Source organism: Myxocyprinus asiaticus, chromosome 27 (assembly GCF_019703515.2).
Source record: "Myxocyprinus asiaticus isolate MX2 ecotype Aquarium Trade chromosome 27, UBuf_Myxa_2, whole genome shotgun sequence".
NCBI classification, from domain to species: Eukaryota; Metazoa; Chordata; class Actinopteri; order Cypriniformes; family Catostomidae; genus Myxocyprinus; species Myxocyprinus asiaticus.
The window spans coordinates 4,806,791-4,825,434 of NC_059370.1; the positions used below are offsets into that span (position 1 = coordinate 4,806,791).

At 39.7% G+C, this 18,644-nt stretch overlaps 1 protein-coding gene across 1 annotated transcript in view; it reads right to left on the reverse strand.

Annotated features, from left to right (window-relative positions):
• The window catches only part of LOC127418150 (gamma-aminobutyric acid receptor subunit alpha-2), a 145,882-nt gene that overhangs the window by 22,198 nt on the left and 105,040 nt on the right, over positions 1 to 18,644 (reverse strand). Inside the window, exon 9 of the mRNA XM_051658569.1 lies at positions 2,969 to 3,171. Within this exon, the coding sequence (XP_051514529.1) occupies positions 2,969 to 3,171 (203 nt within the window). The remainder of the gene's footprint in view (positions 1 to 2,968; positions 3,172 to 18,644) is intronic.

The window sequence follows — 18,644 nt, forward strand, 5'->3', positions numbered from 1 at the left end:
TAGAGAGAGAGAGAGAGAGACGTATGCGGACGCTCTGTGTGTGTGTTTGTCAATATGTCATTGTGTTTCAGTTCTGCATTTTATGTTGTAATTAAAGTCTTGTTGATGGTTAATCTGGTTCCTGCTTCCTCCTGTCTGCCACACAAGTCAATCACTAAAACAACAGTGCCACTTTGAGTAAATAGCATTTACCGTATAACATCTTCATGTGTGCACACATCGGAAACTGATCATTCATTACTGTTGCTCAGAAACTCAGCATACAGTATAATGGTCATTTGAATAAAGTACTCATTTGTCTTGTGAAAAACAAAGAAATAAATACCATGCAATAATAAACTTACATAGATATGAAATATTCATAAAATGTGATGTAATGGGGACCAAGGCAGTCACACAGAGAATCACACCAAAAAGCAAGAATGGTGTTTAAAAAAACAACAACGCTAGAACCCTCCCCTCTAACGACAACAGGGGCCAGTGTTTTTCTGCAGACTAACAACAATAACAACCATGTTTTCCCATGTGCTCTACACTAGCCATCCATTTTGTCACTTGCTTTAGTGGCGGCTGGCTTTAAAACAGATTTTTCCCGCCTTTACAGACTGGAATGCACCTTTGTTAAAAAACAATAATTCTCAACTCCCCATTCTTTTACACCATTACATTCAGGGGTTAAACTGGGCTGGAACCTTTGATTTCCAAAAAAAAAAAAAAAATTGTTTGTCAATCCATTGTCTTTCTTATATTCTCCAATGTAGGTTTTGTTTGATCCATTTGACATATTCCGTCTCTAACTAGTGAGCGTACTTGCTCAAAAATATTTCAAGTTCATCATGCTTTGCTCTAGTTGCAGATGTTGGTATAGGCATCATATATGAGAGCAGCACGAGACCGCGCACCCCCGCATATAGACGCACATTCTGCTTCTGTAGGTTACTGTGTCGTGATCCTATCTCCGTTTCATAGAAGTCGCATAATATGTAATCAATTGCTAGCCTGTTTCTTAGATCCACTGTTATGCATTAGTGATTTTGCTTAGTTTATTAAAAAAGCTGCAAAAGTTTTCATTACAAATTAAATGATCAGAATAACAATTTGAGCAAAGGTAGTTGTGTAGAAGGTGTTTGTTTCAACCATTAAGAACAATGTGCATTTACTTTTCATTGTAAAATAATTAGATTTAAGTTTAGCATGTTCTATAAGATGACCCCCAATCTAAGGCAAGAAGGAGGTAACTTGTCCCAGCTGTCATCTAATAAATAAAGAAATATATACAGTATATATATATATATATATATATATATATATATATATATATATATATATATAATACATTTGATATAATTCTTAAGTTTTTTTCTGTCATCTAATGTAAAAAATAAATAAATAAAAAATAAACCAAATATTCCATGTAATTATGTATTTTCACAATTAAGTTGAATAATGACATACATAAATAATGACAGAAAAATCATAAAACAGAATCCCAGTAAAACGTGTTAATTAAAAAAAAAATAAATAAAAAAAATATATATATATATATATATATATATATATATATATATATATACACTATTAATTACATACCATACAGGCCTATTAATAAATCCATATTTAGACAACAATGTATTTTATGATAACTTTATTATTTAAAAACAAAAAATTATGACAATTTTAACTGTGGGGGTTTAGTTTGACATCACCAAATTATAGGGTTCCCCCACTTCCGAAATCCCAATTTAACCCCTGATTACATTGAATAAATAAAACAAGAATGAAAGTTAAAATAAGAGTTAAACTTGAAAAAACAAAAAAATTATAATACAATAATTAGGACACATAAAATCAATAATATTTGCACATTAAGATTTCCTAAAATAACTAAAATGAATGTTCCCCACAAGTGCAGGCCACAGTGTAAGTTATACCACTCTGCTAAAACCAGAAAATCAAAACAAACCCCAAATAAATCAATAATGACTGTAAAAAAGTGAATAAAACAATAAATGATGAAAGTCCACGATGAAAGTGATTGGAGACTGCTCCACAGGCTTACTATACATGTGATTAATGGAAGCACAACTATTCTGTATATTGCAACACTATTACATTCCTCGAGTCACTAAAGACCCAAGAAACTTTTGGTAATTTGCAATTTGAAAAAAAAAAAAAAAAAAAAAAATTGAGGAATACCAAATAGGATGGGGAATAACTCAAACAATGGATGAGGTACAGGGGTGGAATGAGGTCTCGGTCACTAAAGACCTGAAATATGAATTTAAGGGATAAGATTACAAAGGTAAAATTGAATGTGACGCTTTTAACTTTTTTTAAGATATTTTTTTCTGAGGTGTCCTAAACAGATGGAGACACATACTGTATGAAATGGTACAATAAAATATAAAAAGTAGCTAGAGATTTATGCATTTTGTAAAGAAATGGTGGTCCAGCTCGTGCAAAAGTCACCCCCCTATGTTATGACTAGTTGCCTGAGCGTTGCTATTTTGTTGATAAGGTGTTCTGAATGGTTGTTAGCATTTTCTGTGCAGAGTGTTCTGGGTGGTTACATATTGGCCCAAGTCAAAAGAGCCCAACCCCAAATCTAAATGATATTCTGGTTTCAAGATATGGCTCCCATCCCTCCTTCAAAGTCTATAGGATTTTTTGCCCATTTTATCTGCCAACCCATAAATGTCTGATGTCTGAAGCTAAATGTGACTACTCTCCTCAACAAGCCGCATGAGTTCAGGTATTTCGTGTGTCCGTATCACAAACTGGGATGAATTACATGCTGAAGTTTAATACTTATGTGTGATACTGATTTGCTCTCAGTTCCAAGTTTGAATTCCCATCAGTGTCTTCGCTTGTCATGGGATTTCACATCACTCTAAAACTTAATGGACTGTCACCATGTCATTCAATTGTAAATACAAAACTTGCTGGGAGATCATTTGTGATTAATTACCTTGTCATTGACTACGCTCTTTCCGTCCCAAGCCCAGCCACGCTTGGTGAAATAGTTGACAGTGGCAAACTCGATCAGTGCGGAGAAGACAAAGGCATAACACACGGCGATGAACCAGTCCATGGCAGTGGCATAGGCGACTTTCGGTAGGGAGTTTCGGGCGCTGATACTCAGAGTGGTCATAGTCAGTACTGTGGTCACGCCTGAAAGAAATGACAATAATAATAAAGGATGGCAACATGCAAATTACTATTCAAACGGCAAACAAATCAAATGCGATAGAACTTAGAAACTTGTGCAGAAATCTACATGACGACAAGGTGCGGGACTGTATTTTAATGCGAACATGACATTGTTTTGGTGGTAAAATCAAACAGGCAAATACTAAAGTTTACGTCTTCTCTTGTCATTACCTAAAGTATGCGATTCAGACCCAAAAGTACAACGTGAAAATAGATCAGTGGAGATACAAGGAGAGAGGAGGAATCAAAATCTCGTTCAGATCAAGCAATCAGTCTTAATTTCCGTTCCCCAACTTCCCAAAAATGTCTTCAACAACACTGCTTGGGAAAATAGGAGAAACTTGTCTTTAATGACTTTAATGACTAAAATTCTCTAAAGCTTTAGTCTGTTGGGAAGTCCCTGCTGTTATATCTTCGGTGTGACTTATGTTCTTTAGTCTTCAGCTTCTAATCATCCAAAAACACGACAACCCTTCGACCCTCAAATGCCCGAATCACTCTTATTCTCTCTTATTGCTTTCCCTCACAATGAATTCTGACACATTACTGCAAAAGAATGAAACATTATCAAAAATATTTTTAGAAAGTTTGAATTGTGATGGTGTTTGAATCTTTTTTTTTTTTTTTTTTTTTTAGAAATAATGATAGGAGAATTCTTCAGTCAGGGGACAAATGAAGCAATAACCTTAAAATAATTCACACAAAATTTAAATTCGGTCTCTCATTTTATTCCAAACCTGTATGCTGTCAAAACATAAAAGGAGGAATTTGAAAGAATCTTCATGCAGCTCTTTTGCATACAGTGACAGTTCATAGTGACGATGTCTGTCAAGTTTAAAAAAGGACAAAAAACAAAAAACAAAAAATAAAAAATAAAAAAAAATTCCCTTCCACTGTAAAAAGGTAACCTTCATTTGTTACCTTGAAGGAATATTCCAGGTTCAATACATGTTGTGGGCATAATGTTGATACAAAATAAAAGTTGTATTAACATTAATTCATATTAGTTAGTTCATAATGCAGTTAACACATTATGAACTAACATGAACTAACAATAAACACTTTTTGAAACAGTGTGGATTTTAGTGTTTATGGACTGGCGCCACTTACATTTGTAAGTGATTTACTGTAACCACTATTTTTGCTTTTCTTTTTTTTTTTTTTTGTGGTAAACAGCATAATGCCCCATTCTAACCTTTAAATTAAAATAGTTGGTGTAAACTAAATAAAACCAGTTAATACAGATGCTAACACATGAAGCAAATGTTTTAGGTTAATATTTTGTGTAAAAATTTAATAAAAGAACCCATATAACTCAATCTATTTGTAGATTCATAGAATGAACTTTAGTGTAACAATTTCTGCAAACTGACTTTTACGTTACACACTCAACACTTCGCCACAGTTTCCTGGTGAAATGAACACTACAACAGATGCTACAACAACTGTGCGTTTTATTCACTTTTACACAAATCTCGACTACAATAGCCAATTATGACTTTATAAACACTTAATTTTTGCTCTATTACTCATCCACTGCTATGTTATGATATCAAAACACTTTAACGCATCATTTGAAAAACTATGCATTTTAACGCTTGTATTACAGACCCACCTACTGTACATTTATACACTAATTCCAATGTGATTAACTTGCACAGTAGCTCACCTCATAGAGTGTTGGACTGCGGTTCAGAAGCACCACAAAATGACGTGTTTACTTCAGAAAATGTGCTTTTCATGTCAAATTTGATTTTGGATCACTACTGTTTAGGCTTAGGTTAAAATTTTAGGTTAGGGAGGTACATTTTACTCAATAAAACCTCTCTGACATTCAACTTAAAAAAAAAACAAGCCTGATTATGACACCATTTCACTCAATTTTGGCACCCCCCACTGGACATTTCACTGGAAAACTGCAGCCAAATGTGTAATGATGCACCTAATTTCATTTTGCAAAAATGTTGCCATGTCACGAAATGTTCATGTAATGTGGCAGGGCAGACAGATCAGGACAAGATGAAGACAATGATGAAAAGAACGCAAGTGCAGTTTAACCAAAATGAAAGATACAACAACCAACCAAAAGACTTGACTATGACTTTGAAACTGTGAACTGGCACAAACCATTACCTAAATGTTACAAATCCACAATAATCAACAAATCACAAATGCAAACATGAGGGCTTAAATACAGAGACTGGGGCAAACAAGATAACAAGATAACCAACCAGGAACTAGAATTGATAACAAGACAACCAATAATAAACTAGAACTGCTAATGAGATAAGACAATGAACCAAACAAATAAACACATGAACAAGAGGGTCACATGGCAACACAATCACATGTCAAACAAGGAACAGAAACAAGGAAGAGATCTACTTTCAAAATAGAAGACATGAAATCAAGACATGAATAAAAACAACATTTTTTAAAACATACACAAAAATGTGACAGTTCATGAGATCAGGCTGATATAACTATATTCCAAGTCTTCTGAAGAAATATGGTAGCGTTTTGGGTGGAACAGACCTAAATTGAAGTCATTCTTCACTGATAGGCACACTGCCATCTGACCATAGGTGGCCCTATAATACACTTTTACGTTTTCAAATCTCTTTTTCCTCTGAGTCAAGCGAAAAATAAACGTCATGGTTACTTGTGTAACCTCCGTTCCCTGATGGAGGGAACAAGATGTTGTGTCGATGTAGTGACACTAGGGGTCACTCTTGGGAGCCCGAGACACCTCTGGTCTTTGATAAAAGGCCAATGAAAATTGGCGAGTGGTATTTGCATGCCACTCCCCTGGACATACGGGTATAAAAGGAGCTGGTATGCAACCACTCATTCAGGTTTTATGCTGAAGAGCCGATATAAGGTCCAGCCATTTCAGCGGGTAGTTCAGCATTGTGGCAGGAGGGACACAACGTCTCGTTCCCTCCATCAGGGAATGGAGGTTACACAATTAACCATGACGTTCCCTATCTGTCACTCACTCGACGTTGTGTCGATGTAATGACACTAGGGGTCCCTATACGAAACGGCACAATTGGCTGAACTCTGTTATGTGAACTGGCAGTGTGTAGTGGGCAGACTACTGTGTGCCTCATAGCCAGCACACCAGGTCGACATGTAACCTCCCCCAACATAGTTATGAGTGTCGAACGGCCCTTTTTGGGGAAAAGTCGACTACCCAAAAGATAGAGACAGGCTTAACCCAGTCGTGGCCTCTTTTCCCTTTCTTTTTTCCACTCCCTAAAAAAGAAGGGGGATTATCCGACTGGGCAGCCAGGTCTAGTCGGAGGGTGTCCCTCCCAAGGGGAAGACACCGCGAAGACCACACCTCGCCCAAAGAGAGGGGGGGATATTTAAGTGGAAAAATACGTTACATGGTCTTTCCAACCATGTGGAGAGTCTTCAAGGTAGATCCTGCCCAATGGGGGAAGAGTTACTACAAACATGGAGACTGGGGCAGAGGGGCTCTGCCCAAGGAAGACGCAGTTTGCCAACAGGGAAACGAATTAGTGGAAGATATATATCGCATGGGGTTAGCCTTACAGGGAACCGCCACATGCGGAGCACCTACCCCAGAACAGGACTCTTAGCTCACACGTGTACTGGGCCGGCAGCAAGTCTCTCCAAAAACTCGACTGCCACAGGGCTTGGAGGAAGTCAACCAGGGAACAAAGTTTGTGAACACTACTGGGAATTAATGGCGCATGTCTTCAGCTCCAAGGGAGGTGGAAGGCGCTATGTGCAAGCGATACACCCGGCCAACTAACCCGGGCTCATCCGCTTGTGTTGTGTGCCACTACCTGGGACGAAACCGGTTCCACCCAGAGGTTGTAGAACCTTGCACAGGTGTTGGGTGTTGCCCAGCCCGCTGCTCTGCAAATGTCTGTTAGAGAGGCACCCCTGGCAAGGGCCAAGGGAGCCACTACACCCCTGGTAGAGTGGGCTTGTAGCCCTACCGGGGGCTGCATGTCCTGGGCGACATATGCCATAGTTATGGCATCAGTGAACCAGTGGGTGATCCTCTGCTTGGAGACAGCACTTCCTTTCTGCTGTGCACCAAAGCAGACAAAAAGCTGCTCAGAGATTCTAAAGCTCTGCGTGCGATCCATATATATGCGTAAAGCGCACACCGGCCACAGCAACGACAGGGCTGGGTCTGCCTCCTCCTGAGGCAGCGCTTGCAGGTTCACCACCTGGTCCCTAAAAGGGGTGGTGGGAACCTTGGAAACATAGCCCGGTCGGGGTCTCAGGATCACGTGAGAGTATCCCGGACCAAACTCCAGGCACGTTTCGCTGACAGAGAACACTTGCAGGTCACCTACCCTCTTGATGGAAGTGAGCGCAGTCAGGAGGGCAGTCTTCAAGGAGAGTGCCTTAAGCTCGGCTGTCTGCAAAGGCTCAAAGGGGGCTCTCTGTAGACCCTGAAGAACTACAGAGAGGTCCCATGAGGGAATGAGGCATGGTCTGGAGGGATTCAGCCCCCTGACACCTCTTAGGAACCTGATGATCAGGTCATGCTTCCCTAAGGACTTACCATTAACTGCGTTGTGGTGTGCTGCTATGGCGGCAATGTACACCTTCAAGGTGGAAGGGGACAACCTCCCTTCCAACCTCTCCTGCAGGAAGGAAGACACTGATCTGACTGCGCATCTCTGGGGTCTTCCTGACGGGAAGAACACCACTTAGCGAACAGACGGCACTTAAAGGCATACAGGCGCCTCGTAGAGGGGGCCCTAGCCTGAGTGATCGTGTCTACCATCATGGGTCTTCTGCGTCCCGTCCAGGGGCCAGACATGGAGATTCCAGAGGTCTGGGCGCGGGTGCCAGATGGTGCCCTGTCCCTGGGAAAGAAGATCCTTCCTCAGGTGAATTCACCAGTGGGGGGGGGGGGGTGGGTGGGGTGCGTCGCGAGGAGCGTGAGGTCCGAGAACCACGTCTGGGCGGGCCAGTAGGGTGCTACCAGGACGACCTGCTTCTCGTCCTCCCTGACCTTGGGTCTGTGCAAGTAGGCTCACTGGGGGAAAATGCATATTTGCGCATGCCAGGGGGCCAGCTGTGTGCCAGCGCACTTTTGCTGAGGGGGTCTCGGTCAGGCTGTACCAGAGCAGGCAGTGGGGAGGACTCTTGGGAGGCAAACAGGTGCACCTGTGCCTGTCGAATCGACTCCAAGTCAGCTGGACCACTTGAGGGTGGAGTCTCCACTCTCCCCTGAGGGTAACCTGTCGTGACAGTGCGTGCACTGTAGTGTTGAGGTTGCCCAGGATGTGAGTGGCTTGCAGCAACTTAAAGTGCTGCTGACTCCAGAGGAGGAGACGGCGGGCGAGTTGTGACATACAACGAGAGCGCAGACCACCTTGGCGGTTGACATATGCTACCGTTGTCGTGCTGTCTGAACTAACACGTGCTTGCCCTGGATCAACGGCCGAAACCTCCACAGGGTGAGCAGAATTGCCAACAACTTGAGGCAGTTGATGTGCCAATGCAGTCACGGACCCGTCCAGAGGCCGGTGGCTGTGTGCCCATTGCAAACAGCGCCCCAGCCCGTTTTGGAGGTGTCTGTCTTGACCACGACGTGCCTGGAGACCAGTTCTAAAGGAACACCTGCTCGTAGAAACAAAAGGTCGGTCCAAGGGCTGAAAAGACGGTGACAGACCGGTGTGATGTCCACGCGATGTGTCCCGTGGTGCCATGCCCATCTCTGGACTTGAGTCTGGAGCCAGTGCTGAAGAGGCCTCATATGCATCAAACCGAGCGGGGTGGCCACCGCCGAGGATGCCATATGCCCCAGGAGCCTCTGAAAAAGTTTCAGTGGAACTGCTGTTTTCTGTTTGAACGCCTTCAAACAGGCCAGCACCGACTGGGCGCACTCGTTCGTAAGGCGAATGCCCACCTCCCTTAACAGGGCAAGGGCAGCCTCTGCGATCTTGGTAAAGATGCGAGGAGACAGGGACAGGCCGAAAGGGAGGACTTTGTACTGATACGCCTGACCCTCGAATGCGAACCGCAGGATCGAGACGTGGAAGTACGTATCCTTCGGGTCTACCGCCACGAACCAATCTTGATGCCGGACGCTCGCCAGAATGCATTTTTGCATCAGCATCTTGAAAGGGAGTCTGTGTAAAGCCTAGTTCAGTACTCACAGGTCCAAGATTGGCCGCAACCCACCGCCTTTTTTTGGTACGATGAGGTAGGGGCTGAAAAATTCCTTCTTCATCTCGGCTGGAAGGACAGGTTCTATCGTGCCCTTCCATAGGAGGGTAGCGATCTCCGCGCAAGGTAGCAGTGTTTTCATCCTTCACCAAGGTGAAGTGGACACCGCTGAACCTGGGCGGATGCCCAGCGAAGTGAATCGTGTAGCCGAGTCGGACGGTCGGACCAGCCCTCGCAATGGATTGGAAAGCGCAAGCCATGCGTCCAAGTTCCACGCTAGGGGGACCAAAGGGACAATATCAACGGACGTACTGGCAGGTGGGGCCTCGCGGCGGGGCGGGGCGGCTAGCATCTGTCTACTGCTCCACCATCGAGAACTGCTGGGCAAAGTCCTCGACGGTGTCACCGAATAGGCCCGCCTGGGAAATGGGGGCAGCAAGGAACCGTGTCTTGTTGGCCTCGCCCATCTCGACCAGGTTGAGCCAAAGGTGGCGCTCCTGGACCACTAGTGTGGCCATCGTCTGCCCGAGAGACCGCGCCATGACCTCCGTCGCTCGGAGAGCGAGGTCGGTTGCCGAGCGCAGTTCCTGCATCAATCCCAGGGTGGAACTACCCTCGTGCAGTTCCTTCAGCACCTTGGCAGACTTGCAGGAGAGCCATGGCGTGCAGGGCAGAGGCGGCTTGTCCAGCGGCACCGTAGGTGTATATCTCATGTACATATGTATATTCACATATTTAATTCAATCCTGTACATACCCCTACCTTGCACATACATTACCACTTGCACATGTACATACACCATTCTGTTATATGTTCTATTATTTGTATGTCTATTTATACTCTGACCTTGTTTTATATTCTGTGTCTCACTGTAATGTTCTGTGTGCACTTGTTTCTCCTATCACCAAAAAAAAAAAAAAAAAAAAAAAAAAAAAGAATTCCTTGTGTACGTGAGAACACTTGGCAATAAAGCTCATTCTGATACTGATAATTCCTGCTTGTGGCTATATTTGGTGTTTTTTTACTTTTCTTTACGGAGCTTAACAAACATAGTCACTATGAATTATCATTGTATGGAAAAGAAATGTCTGTAGATTTTTCCCCTTCAGAAATTCATACAGGTTTGGAACAACACTAGAGTGTGTAAATAATGACAGAATGTACTTTTTTGAGAGAACTTCTCCTTTAATGAGACTCTTATGGCACATTCGCTCAAAACATTCTCAGCTGAGACTCAGTGACATTGTGAAGGGATTCTGGAGAGGAACCTGAACGCTGTTCCAGGTCTTCAATGACAGCACCGTCTGACAGGTGATGAGCCTAGGGAATCCGATTGCGACCATGCACGTAAACAAATGCCTCCAATTAATTTCCACCGCCGTCAAAATCTTCAGTGTTCGATCCCCTGTGAGACGAGGACAACAGCGGCAGACGGCTATTTGGTTGAAACGGGTTGACAACAACAGAACCGCAGATGGGAAGTGTAGGATGGATCACCTTCCCCTGACCGTCAGAAAACTCTATATAAATATAATGACAAAGCAGTGGTGACTCATCAGTCAGATATTCAAAATACCGTAAAGCTGGCAGTATACAAAACTACATCATCCAAACAGATGAGCTTTGAGAGGAAGTGAAGGAGAAAAGAGGAAGTGGAGGTCAGTACCCATACACAATGATTGTATGAGTACTCAAATCTCATTGCTTATACAGACACTGAATGGACTGTCAGACACGAGACCTCAGTCTTGGCGATGAGAGAAGTGTCACTGAACATACTTCACTTCAAGAAGATTGAAGGAACAGACTCAAAACTACCTGGAAGCACCTCAAAAGCCTTCTGTTTCAAAAACTGAGAGTTATAGATTACGTTCACTCCAATTATAATTAAATCTGACTTTTACTCTAACGCTTAGGGATGGGTATTGATACAAATTTTATTTAATTTGATACAGCATGATTACAATGAAGTGTTTTTTTTTTTTTTTTAATTAACAACTGACTGTAAATTAACGGAATTAAAAGAGACAGTATTCAGTGACAAATGGGTAGTGTGGATCTCGTCTTTGGACATACATTACGCGGAACAACTTTTATACTCAACATGCAGTGAAAGGATCTCGCTGTTGAATACTCCACCACTATACTACACAATCACTGGTGAGTGAAATATGAAAGTTTAACAGTCAGTTGCCAAATATATATTTTTATTCATACATTTCATTTTTAGTCATACATTTAGTCTTATTGTGAAATTTGGTGATGCGAGTGATTTCCTCTCATTGTAGTGGATGGTTGCGCATAAAGTATCGATCTTGGTATTTAAGAATCGATATCAAGGTTGTTCAAATGAAGATCGCGATGCATCTGAAAATCAATATTTTTACCCACCCCTACCCTCACTTGTGACAGTTTTGTGGATAACAGTGTGAACAACAAAAATCTCACTGAATCTGACATTTTCAATTCCATTCTGGCCTAAATCTTCCCTTTCATGTGTCTGTTGAGACAGAAAGCACTTTATTAGGCTACACTTTATTACAAATGATATACTTCATATTACTACATCCATGTATCACGGGAAAATTCGCCATATTTATTTATTTATTTTCTGAAAGTCATTTTGATTTCCACCACAGCATAATTTCTAGCACATCTCAAATTCTGTTTTGTGTTTAACAGAATTCTGTGCTGGAAATTACGCTGATGAAAATTACATTTGTAATGTTTTTGAAATAAAATGGCCGACTCATAGCTAACATTTTATGCATCCTAACTACACACAATTAAATAATATTTTCACACTTTTTGCATAATTTGGCAAAATTAAAGCTTGACTGGAAATGACGGCCAGTAAAAATAATCTGCTCACAAGTGATATTTCCCTTGCATTCAGTTCAAACATCACTTGCCTCATATTTCATCTCAAGTAGTGATGGGTCATTCATTAACAATTCGCTCATTTTGACTCAGAAGAACGAGTAGTCTCAGAGAGTGATTTGTTCATTTTGTGTTGGCCGCGCATGTGCATTGCGCAACCTCCATTCGTTTGTTACCACATAGGCGCTGCACAGGAAACAGAAATTATTAGTTCACCTCTCGAGTCTTCTGGTCCGAGTCGTTCGTTCTTTTGTCACGTGACAGCCATACATGCTATGCAGTGACAAAAGAACGAACGACTCTGACAAGAAGATTCCAGAGGTGAACTAATCGTTGTTTTTCATAATTTGTCCTTGGCTGGATTATCAATTTTTCCTTATTGGGACTATAATCAAAGTTTGCGTAAGTAGACGTGTTGGGGGTGATTTGGCTATTGAAAATGTAACATTTTAATTTAATTCTGCTCAACTGAATGAAATGACTTGAATAAAGATTTGTTCATTTTGCTGAATGAGACTCAAAGATTCAAGTCAGTTAAATGATCCGATCTTCCCATCACTAATCTCAAGCATGCTCTTCACTGACACTTTCTTCAACTTGGTTAACAATCAGTGGTGTAGTGGTGACTGTGGAGGTGTACAGAGTAGGGGTGTGCAGTGAAGCCATTATCTGTATTTGTATCTTTATCTGTTCATATGACAAAATTATCTGTATCTGTCTCTGTATTCAGATAGAACCGGGTGTGGGCGGGGCTTAAACCGGAAGTGCGTCAAAACTAAATGTAACGCCCATTTTTAAATGTTACTCTTTCATTTATAGTTTCTATTAGTAAAATATGCCTTGTATATATGCCTTCTCATAATAATAGCCTAATAATAATAATAATAATAATAATAATTATTATTATTATTATACAACTATTATTTAAAAAAATATATTATTTAATTCTTTTTTTTCTTCTTACCAGATGAAGCTGAATTTGTAAGCTACATTAACTGCAGAATATGTTGTTAACTGTGATTTCTCCTGGTATTTCTGACATTAATATCTGCATGAAACAGAATATTCATTTGTCTGTGCATGTATAACAATATTATTGTGAAGGCAGGAGGTGTCAAGCAAAATGTGAAATGTCAAGCACACATTTTGCAGTGAATAATAAATACAAATTCAAACATTAAAATAAATGAAAATCAAATCCAATCAATATAGCCTACAAACAGGTGAAAGTCCTGTAAATCTATCAAGAATTTTTAAGATAAGACACCATAATTTAGTTAAATTTATATAGCACCTTAACAGAGGTAGCCCAGTTTAAAGAAGAAAAATATTGAGCATGTTTCAGTTTACTCACTGTTCTGCCGGCCATATTATCACTCAATTTAGGTGATCATACGAAAAATCCTTAGAAGGATAGGTGGGCATATGATGTATGCTTGTGTATGTGCTAGACTACACTACTGTAAACAAGTACACTAACGTCTGAAAAAACTTTATTAGGGCCAAAATTGTTTAGTGTAGTGGAAATGACACAACAACTGTGGGACAGTCATAATTTTTGAAAAAAATGAAATAAAAAAAATGATAGAAATAATTCATACAATAAATACTGAATTGTATTATTATATTATAATAGTAAAAAAAGTAAAAGTAAAATTTTTTTATGTGATTGTATGAGTAAATCCAATGCAGAGTAGACATCTGCGGAATTACCCTTGTAAATTAAGTATGGCAGGGCTAGTCAACTAGCGGCCTGAGGGCCATATCCGGCCCGCCAATCATCTTTGTCTGGCCCTCCGACTGATTTTTGATAAAACTGCCTCGCCATCTGAAATATCAGAGTGCCCTCTGTGCAAAACTAAGTGTTCACAGGCGTGAGCCTCAGCAATCAATGGTGAGTTTAACCAGAGATTATTTAGCAGAGATGGGCCACCTCTATTAAAATGAATGGGAGAAATTGAAACACCCAACCAAGAAGCTCTAGCACCTAACGGTCAACAGATGTAGAAAGGAAGTCCCGCCTTAAAGCCAATCACCTTTTAGATACAGACATCACCTGTCAATCATCTCGAGAATGTGCATGCACATTAGCTATACAAGCCGGAAAAAATCGTTTTTAGGGTAATCTGAGGTACAGAAGCTCAATTTATGATACCAGCATTGTCAGATTTTACTGTTGATTTGAAATATGTTCTTTGATCGTAATCTTGACCAACCGTTATTGAAATTTCGGTGTTCCCCCATTCATGTGGATAGGAGCTGCACTGTCATGACTGGAAATAGCCTCCCAAGAGTGTTCCAAAGATGGCCGCCAGTGGACTGATTGCTAGAAAGACTTTGGTTTAACAACGCTCATTGGTGCGTGCAACAGCATTCAGCCATCATCAGTTGTCTAGACTGGAGCGCATTTAATCTTTTCTGGCGACAGTTTAGTTACACTGCTTTGCTAAACATGTATCACACCATTTAGGTGAGCATTTGATTGATTGTCTTTTTCAATCAAATGTATTTACATATATATTGCTTAGTTGTGTGGAGTGCGGTCAAATTTACCGATATAAAAAATGATCACCACAGTTGTTACAGAAACGTTGTCAGCACATAAGCACATCTAAAGAAAAAACGAATATGAAAACTGAACATTCCATGAAAATGTGCTGAAAAGTTTGCTTTTATTCACTATTCTTGAAGTGTCAAACGGGCGTGTCTCATCTGTTCAGGGTCAGTAGTGCTTGTAAAATCAGTGATACTGAACCTGAACCTGCAAATATCCTGATTATATTTGGTTCTATACAGCTGTGAGTCAGCCCTCTCAATCATGAACAGCATCAACTCAGTTTTTTCTTCTTTTGCCAATAATTATCAGCACAAAAATCTGGCTCCTGCACTAGCTATTGTGTGCAAATTCATAATATTTGCAGGACTAATTTTCTTCTCTGAATAGGATGATACTTTATAGGGAAAATGGAAGAATATACATTTTGTCTCTTTTTTTGAAATGCATTCTTAAGTAAACATGACATTTTTACATTGTTTTCATATGTGGGTTGATACTGTGAGAGGGCTTTAGCAGATCTAAATGTTTCTTTCATAATTTAGAAAAAATAGCGCTAAAATGCTAAAATTATTTTTATTTTTTCAAAGTAAAGTTGATCAAAAATGTTTTGTTAGTTAAGAGTATAAGTCATGTTTATTTTTCAGCCAGATCTTATGAAGGAATTTATGGACCGACCTTTAAAATTATAATTCAATTTACAGTATACCCTGTGACTATCATAATATGAATAAATGCACAGTATTAAAGGTGTTTTTTTGTTTGTTTGGTTTTTTTTGAAGTAACATATCACTTGCAATGAAATTGTTAGTGAAGATGAATACTGAAAAAAATGTTGGCCCCCGCAAAGTTTTTATCTGGATAATCTGGCCCCCGCAAGAAAGTAGATGAAGACCCCTGGTGTCAGGTCTGAGATTGGGTGGGTCATGTCAAAATCGGACAAAAGTGAAGATACAACGGCAGTCCTCATGCAATTAAACAGTAATTTACTGTAATTATTTCCCTGCTCAATTAGCCTAGCAACATATTGTAAACCGTTTCTACAGTAAGCTGCCGTTCAAAAATACGGCAATAATACTGTCAAATCAACAAAAATCTTTAACAATATAGGACAAACAAAGGCTCACACACATCTGTGTTGCTATCTTCACCCTAAAGTTAAGCTGCTTTAATTTAATACTCAATCCAACGAACTGAAAAACATGACACAGAATGTACGTAGTGTACGTCCAACCATCACAATAAACTATACATTAGATAACACACCCAAGCTATTCCGCCTGGAGCAAGTTTTCAATTATGCAGCTCTGGACAGTCTTCACTGTGACAGCAACACAAATCTGAGCTTGATATTAATGTGAGTCTCTCTATTTCAACTTATTCCCCATTGCCTCATGAAACTCTTATAATCTACGACTTGGTAATTAATGTTTTATTCATTCATGCTAACACAAAATGCATGATTCTCAACAAGTCTCTTCTAAATTCATGCAGTGTTCTACGATTAAAGGTGAAGCTTTAATTTTTTCAGTGTGAAAATATATTCTTCCACCTCATGTTAATATGCAGAGACAACAATAAGTAAGCCATCTGTAGGGCGAAAGTGTAAACACGGTCTCTGTTATGGTTTCAAAACACTTCTCTGTTTGTTTGAGCATCCTGACCAGCCCAACACAGCAACACTGACTCAACCAATGGGGTGAGTTTTAGGCGGACATTTTGTCATCCAACCAATGGAAGATGGGGAGAAGGTTTGAAAACACGAAACCTGTTAAAAAACAGCGATTGCTTTTGCAATTTGGTGACGCTAATGGCACTACTGAAACCCCTTTCGGCATTTATTTGCAAGGTTGTAAATTATAGATATCTATAATTTATTCTTCACTAAATAAAATACTGATTCTTGAGATTAGCAATGGAATTACTACTAGTGAAAATGCCAATTTTTTATATCAGTAATTAGGTTTGCATTAGTAAAAATGTTAACTGACATAAAAAATACATCTTTACTGTAAATATTGATGTATATAACTGCATTTGCACTCATGTTCAAAATGCAATAACTACTTGGTAGTTAAAATGATATTTCTTTACATCAGTAATTACATTGTTGCAAATGTCCATTCTTGATATCAACAACTGAATTACAGCTAGTAAGAAAGGTAATTTTGGATATCGGTACATTGGTTTACCACGTTAGAATCCGTTTTTCAGATATCTGGAAATGGATTTCAGATATCAATAAATGGAAATGTATTTACAGATATTCTAAAACGCTATCTGATTTTTTCTAGTTACAATAACAGAAACTAACACTGCCACTTTTAAATAATAAAAAAAACAACAAATTACAGATATCAAAATTTTTTTTTTACTAGTTGTTATTTGTATAAATCATGGACATTTGTGTTTCCACAAGTAATGTCGTCATTTTGATATAAAGAATTTACATTTTAACTACTGCAAACTTCATTTCTGATATCAATTTCTGATAGCAAGAAGCAAGCAAATTTTAACTAGTAGTAATTCCATTGCTAATATCAAGAATAAGCATTTTAATATATATATATATCATGTACATGATTAAAAGTTAATTCGGCTTGCCATAGTGGCACAGAACTTACACAACTCGTGGCATTAATACAGTGATTTTTGAAGGTATTTGAGAGAGCTTCTCTTTTGGGAACACACAACTCTGAACATTTGCCTGATTGCAGGTTTTTACAAAGGCTTGTGTAATGATGGCATAGAAAAAAAGATAAGAGAAAGAAAGAGAGACTGAGACAGCTGATGATCTGCTAAATGACTCCAGGGAGAGAGAGAACAGTTGAAAGAGAGACACAGCAGGCTAGAGATACAGACAAAGAGAGAGAGAGAGAGAGAGAGAGAGAGAGAGAGAGAGAGAGAGAGAGAGAGAGAGAGAGTATGGAGGGGGAAAAGAGACATCTGAACCTATGCCAGGAGGGCTCATCTCCTCAACATTACCTGCTTAGCAACACCGATCTCAGGGAATCTCCACGGTAATTGAATTGTTCCCTACCTGAGCCCATAAATCCTCACAGAATGGCTCAGAATGGACCAGCTTTCCCACTAAACTCTCTGTAATCTTGGGCAAAGGACTCGAGAGCCAGAGGTGCACTGGGATCTTTCCTAATTGAATGGTGTGAAGGTCATTACATCATCCTCAGCTTCAGTCACACTGCAGTGTGGTGATATGGGAAGTAGTTTGAGGGGTAACTAAAGAGGTCATGATGTCCCCTTTAAATTGCACACACACACACACACACACACACACACACACACACACACACACTATATATATATATATATATATATATATATATATATATATATATATATACACTGGCAGCTAAAAGTTTGGAATAATGTACAGGTTTTGCTGTTTTGGAAGGAAATTGTTACTTTAATTCACCAAAGTGGCATTCAACTGATCACAAAGTATAGTCAGGACATTACTGATGTGAAAACAGCACCATCGCTATTTGAAAAAAGTCATTTTGATCAAATCTAGACAGGCCCCATTTCCAGCAGCCATCACTCCAACACCTTATCCTTGAGTAGTCATGCTAAATTGCTAATTTGGTACTAGAAAATCACTTGCTATTATATCAAACACAGTTGAAAGCTATTTGGTTTGTTAAATGAAGCTTAACATTGTCTTTGTGTTTGTTTTTGAGTTGCCACAGTATGCAATAGACTGGCATGTCTTAAGGTCAATATTAGGTCAGAAATGGCAAAAAAGAAACAGCTTTATCTAGAAACTCATCAGTCAATCATTGTTTTGAGGAATGAAGGCTATATAATGCTTGAA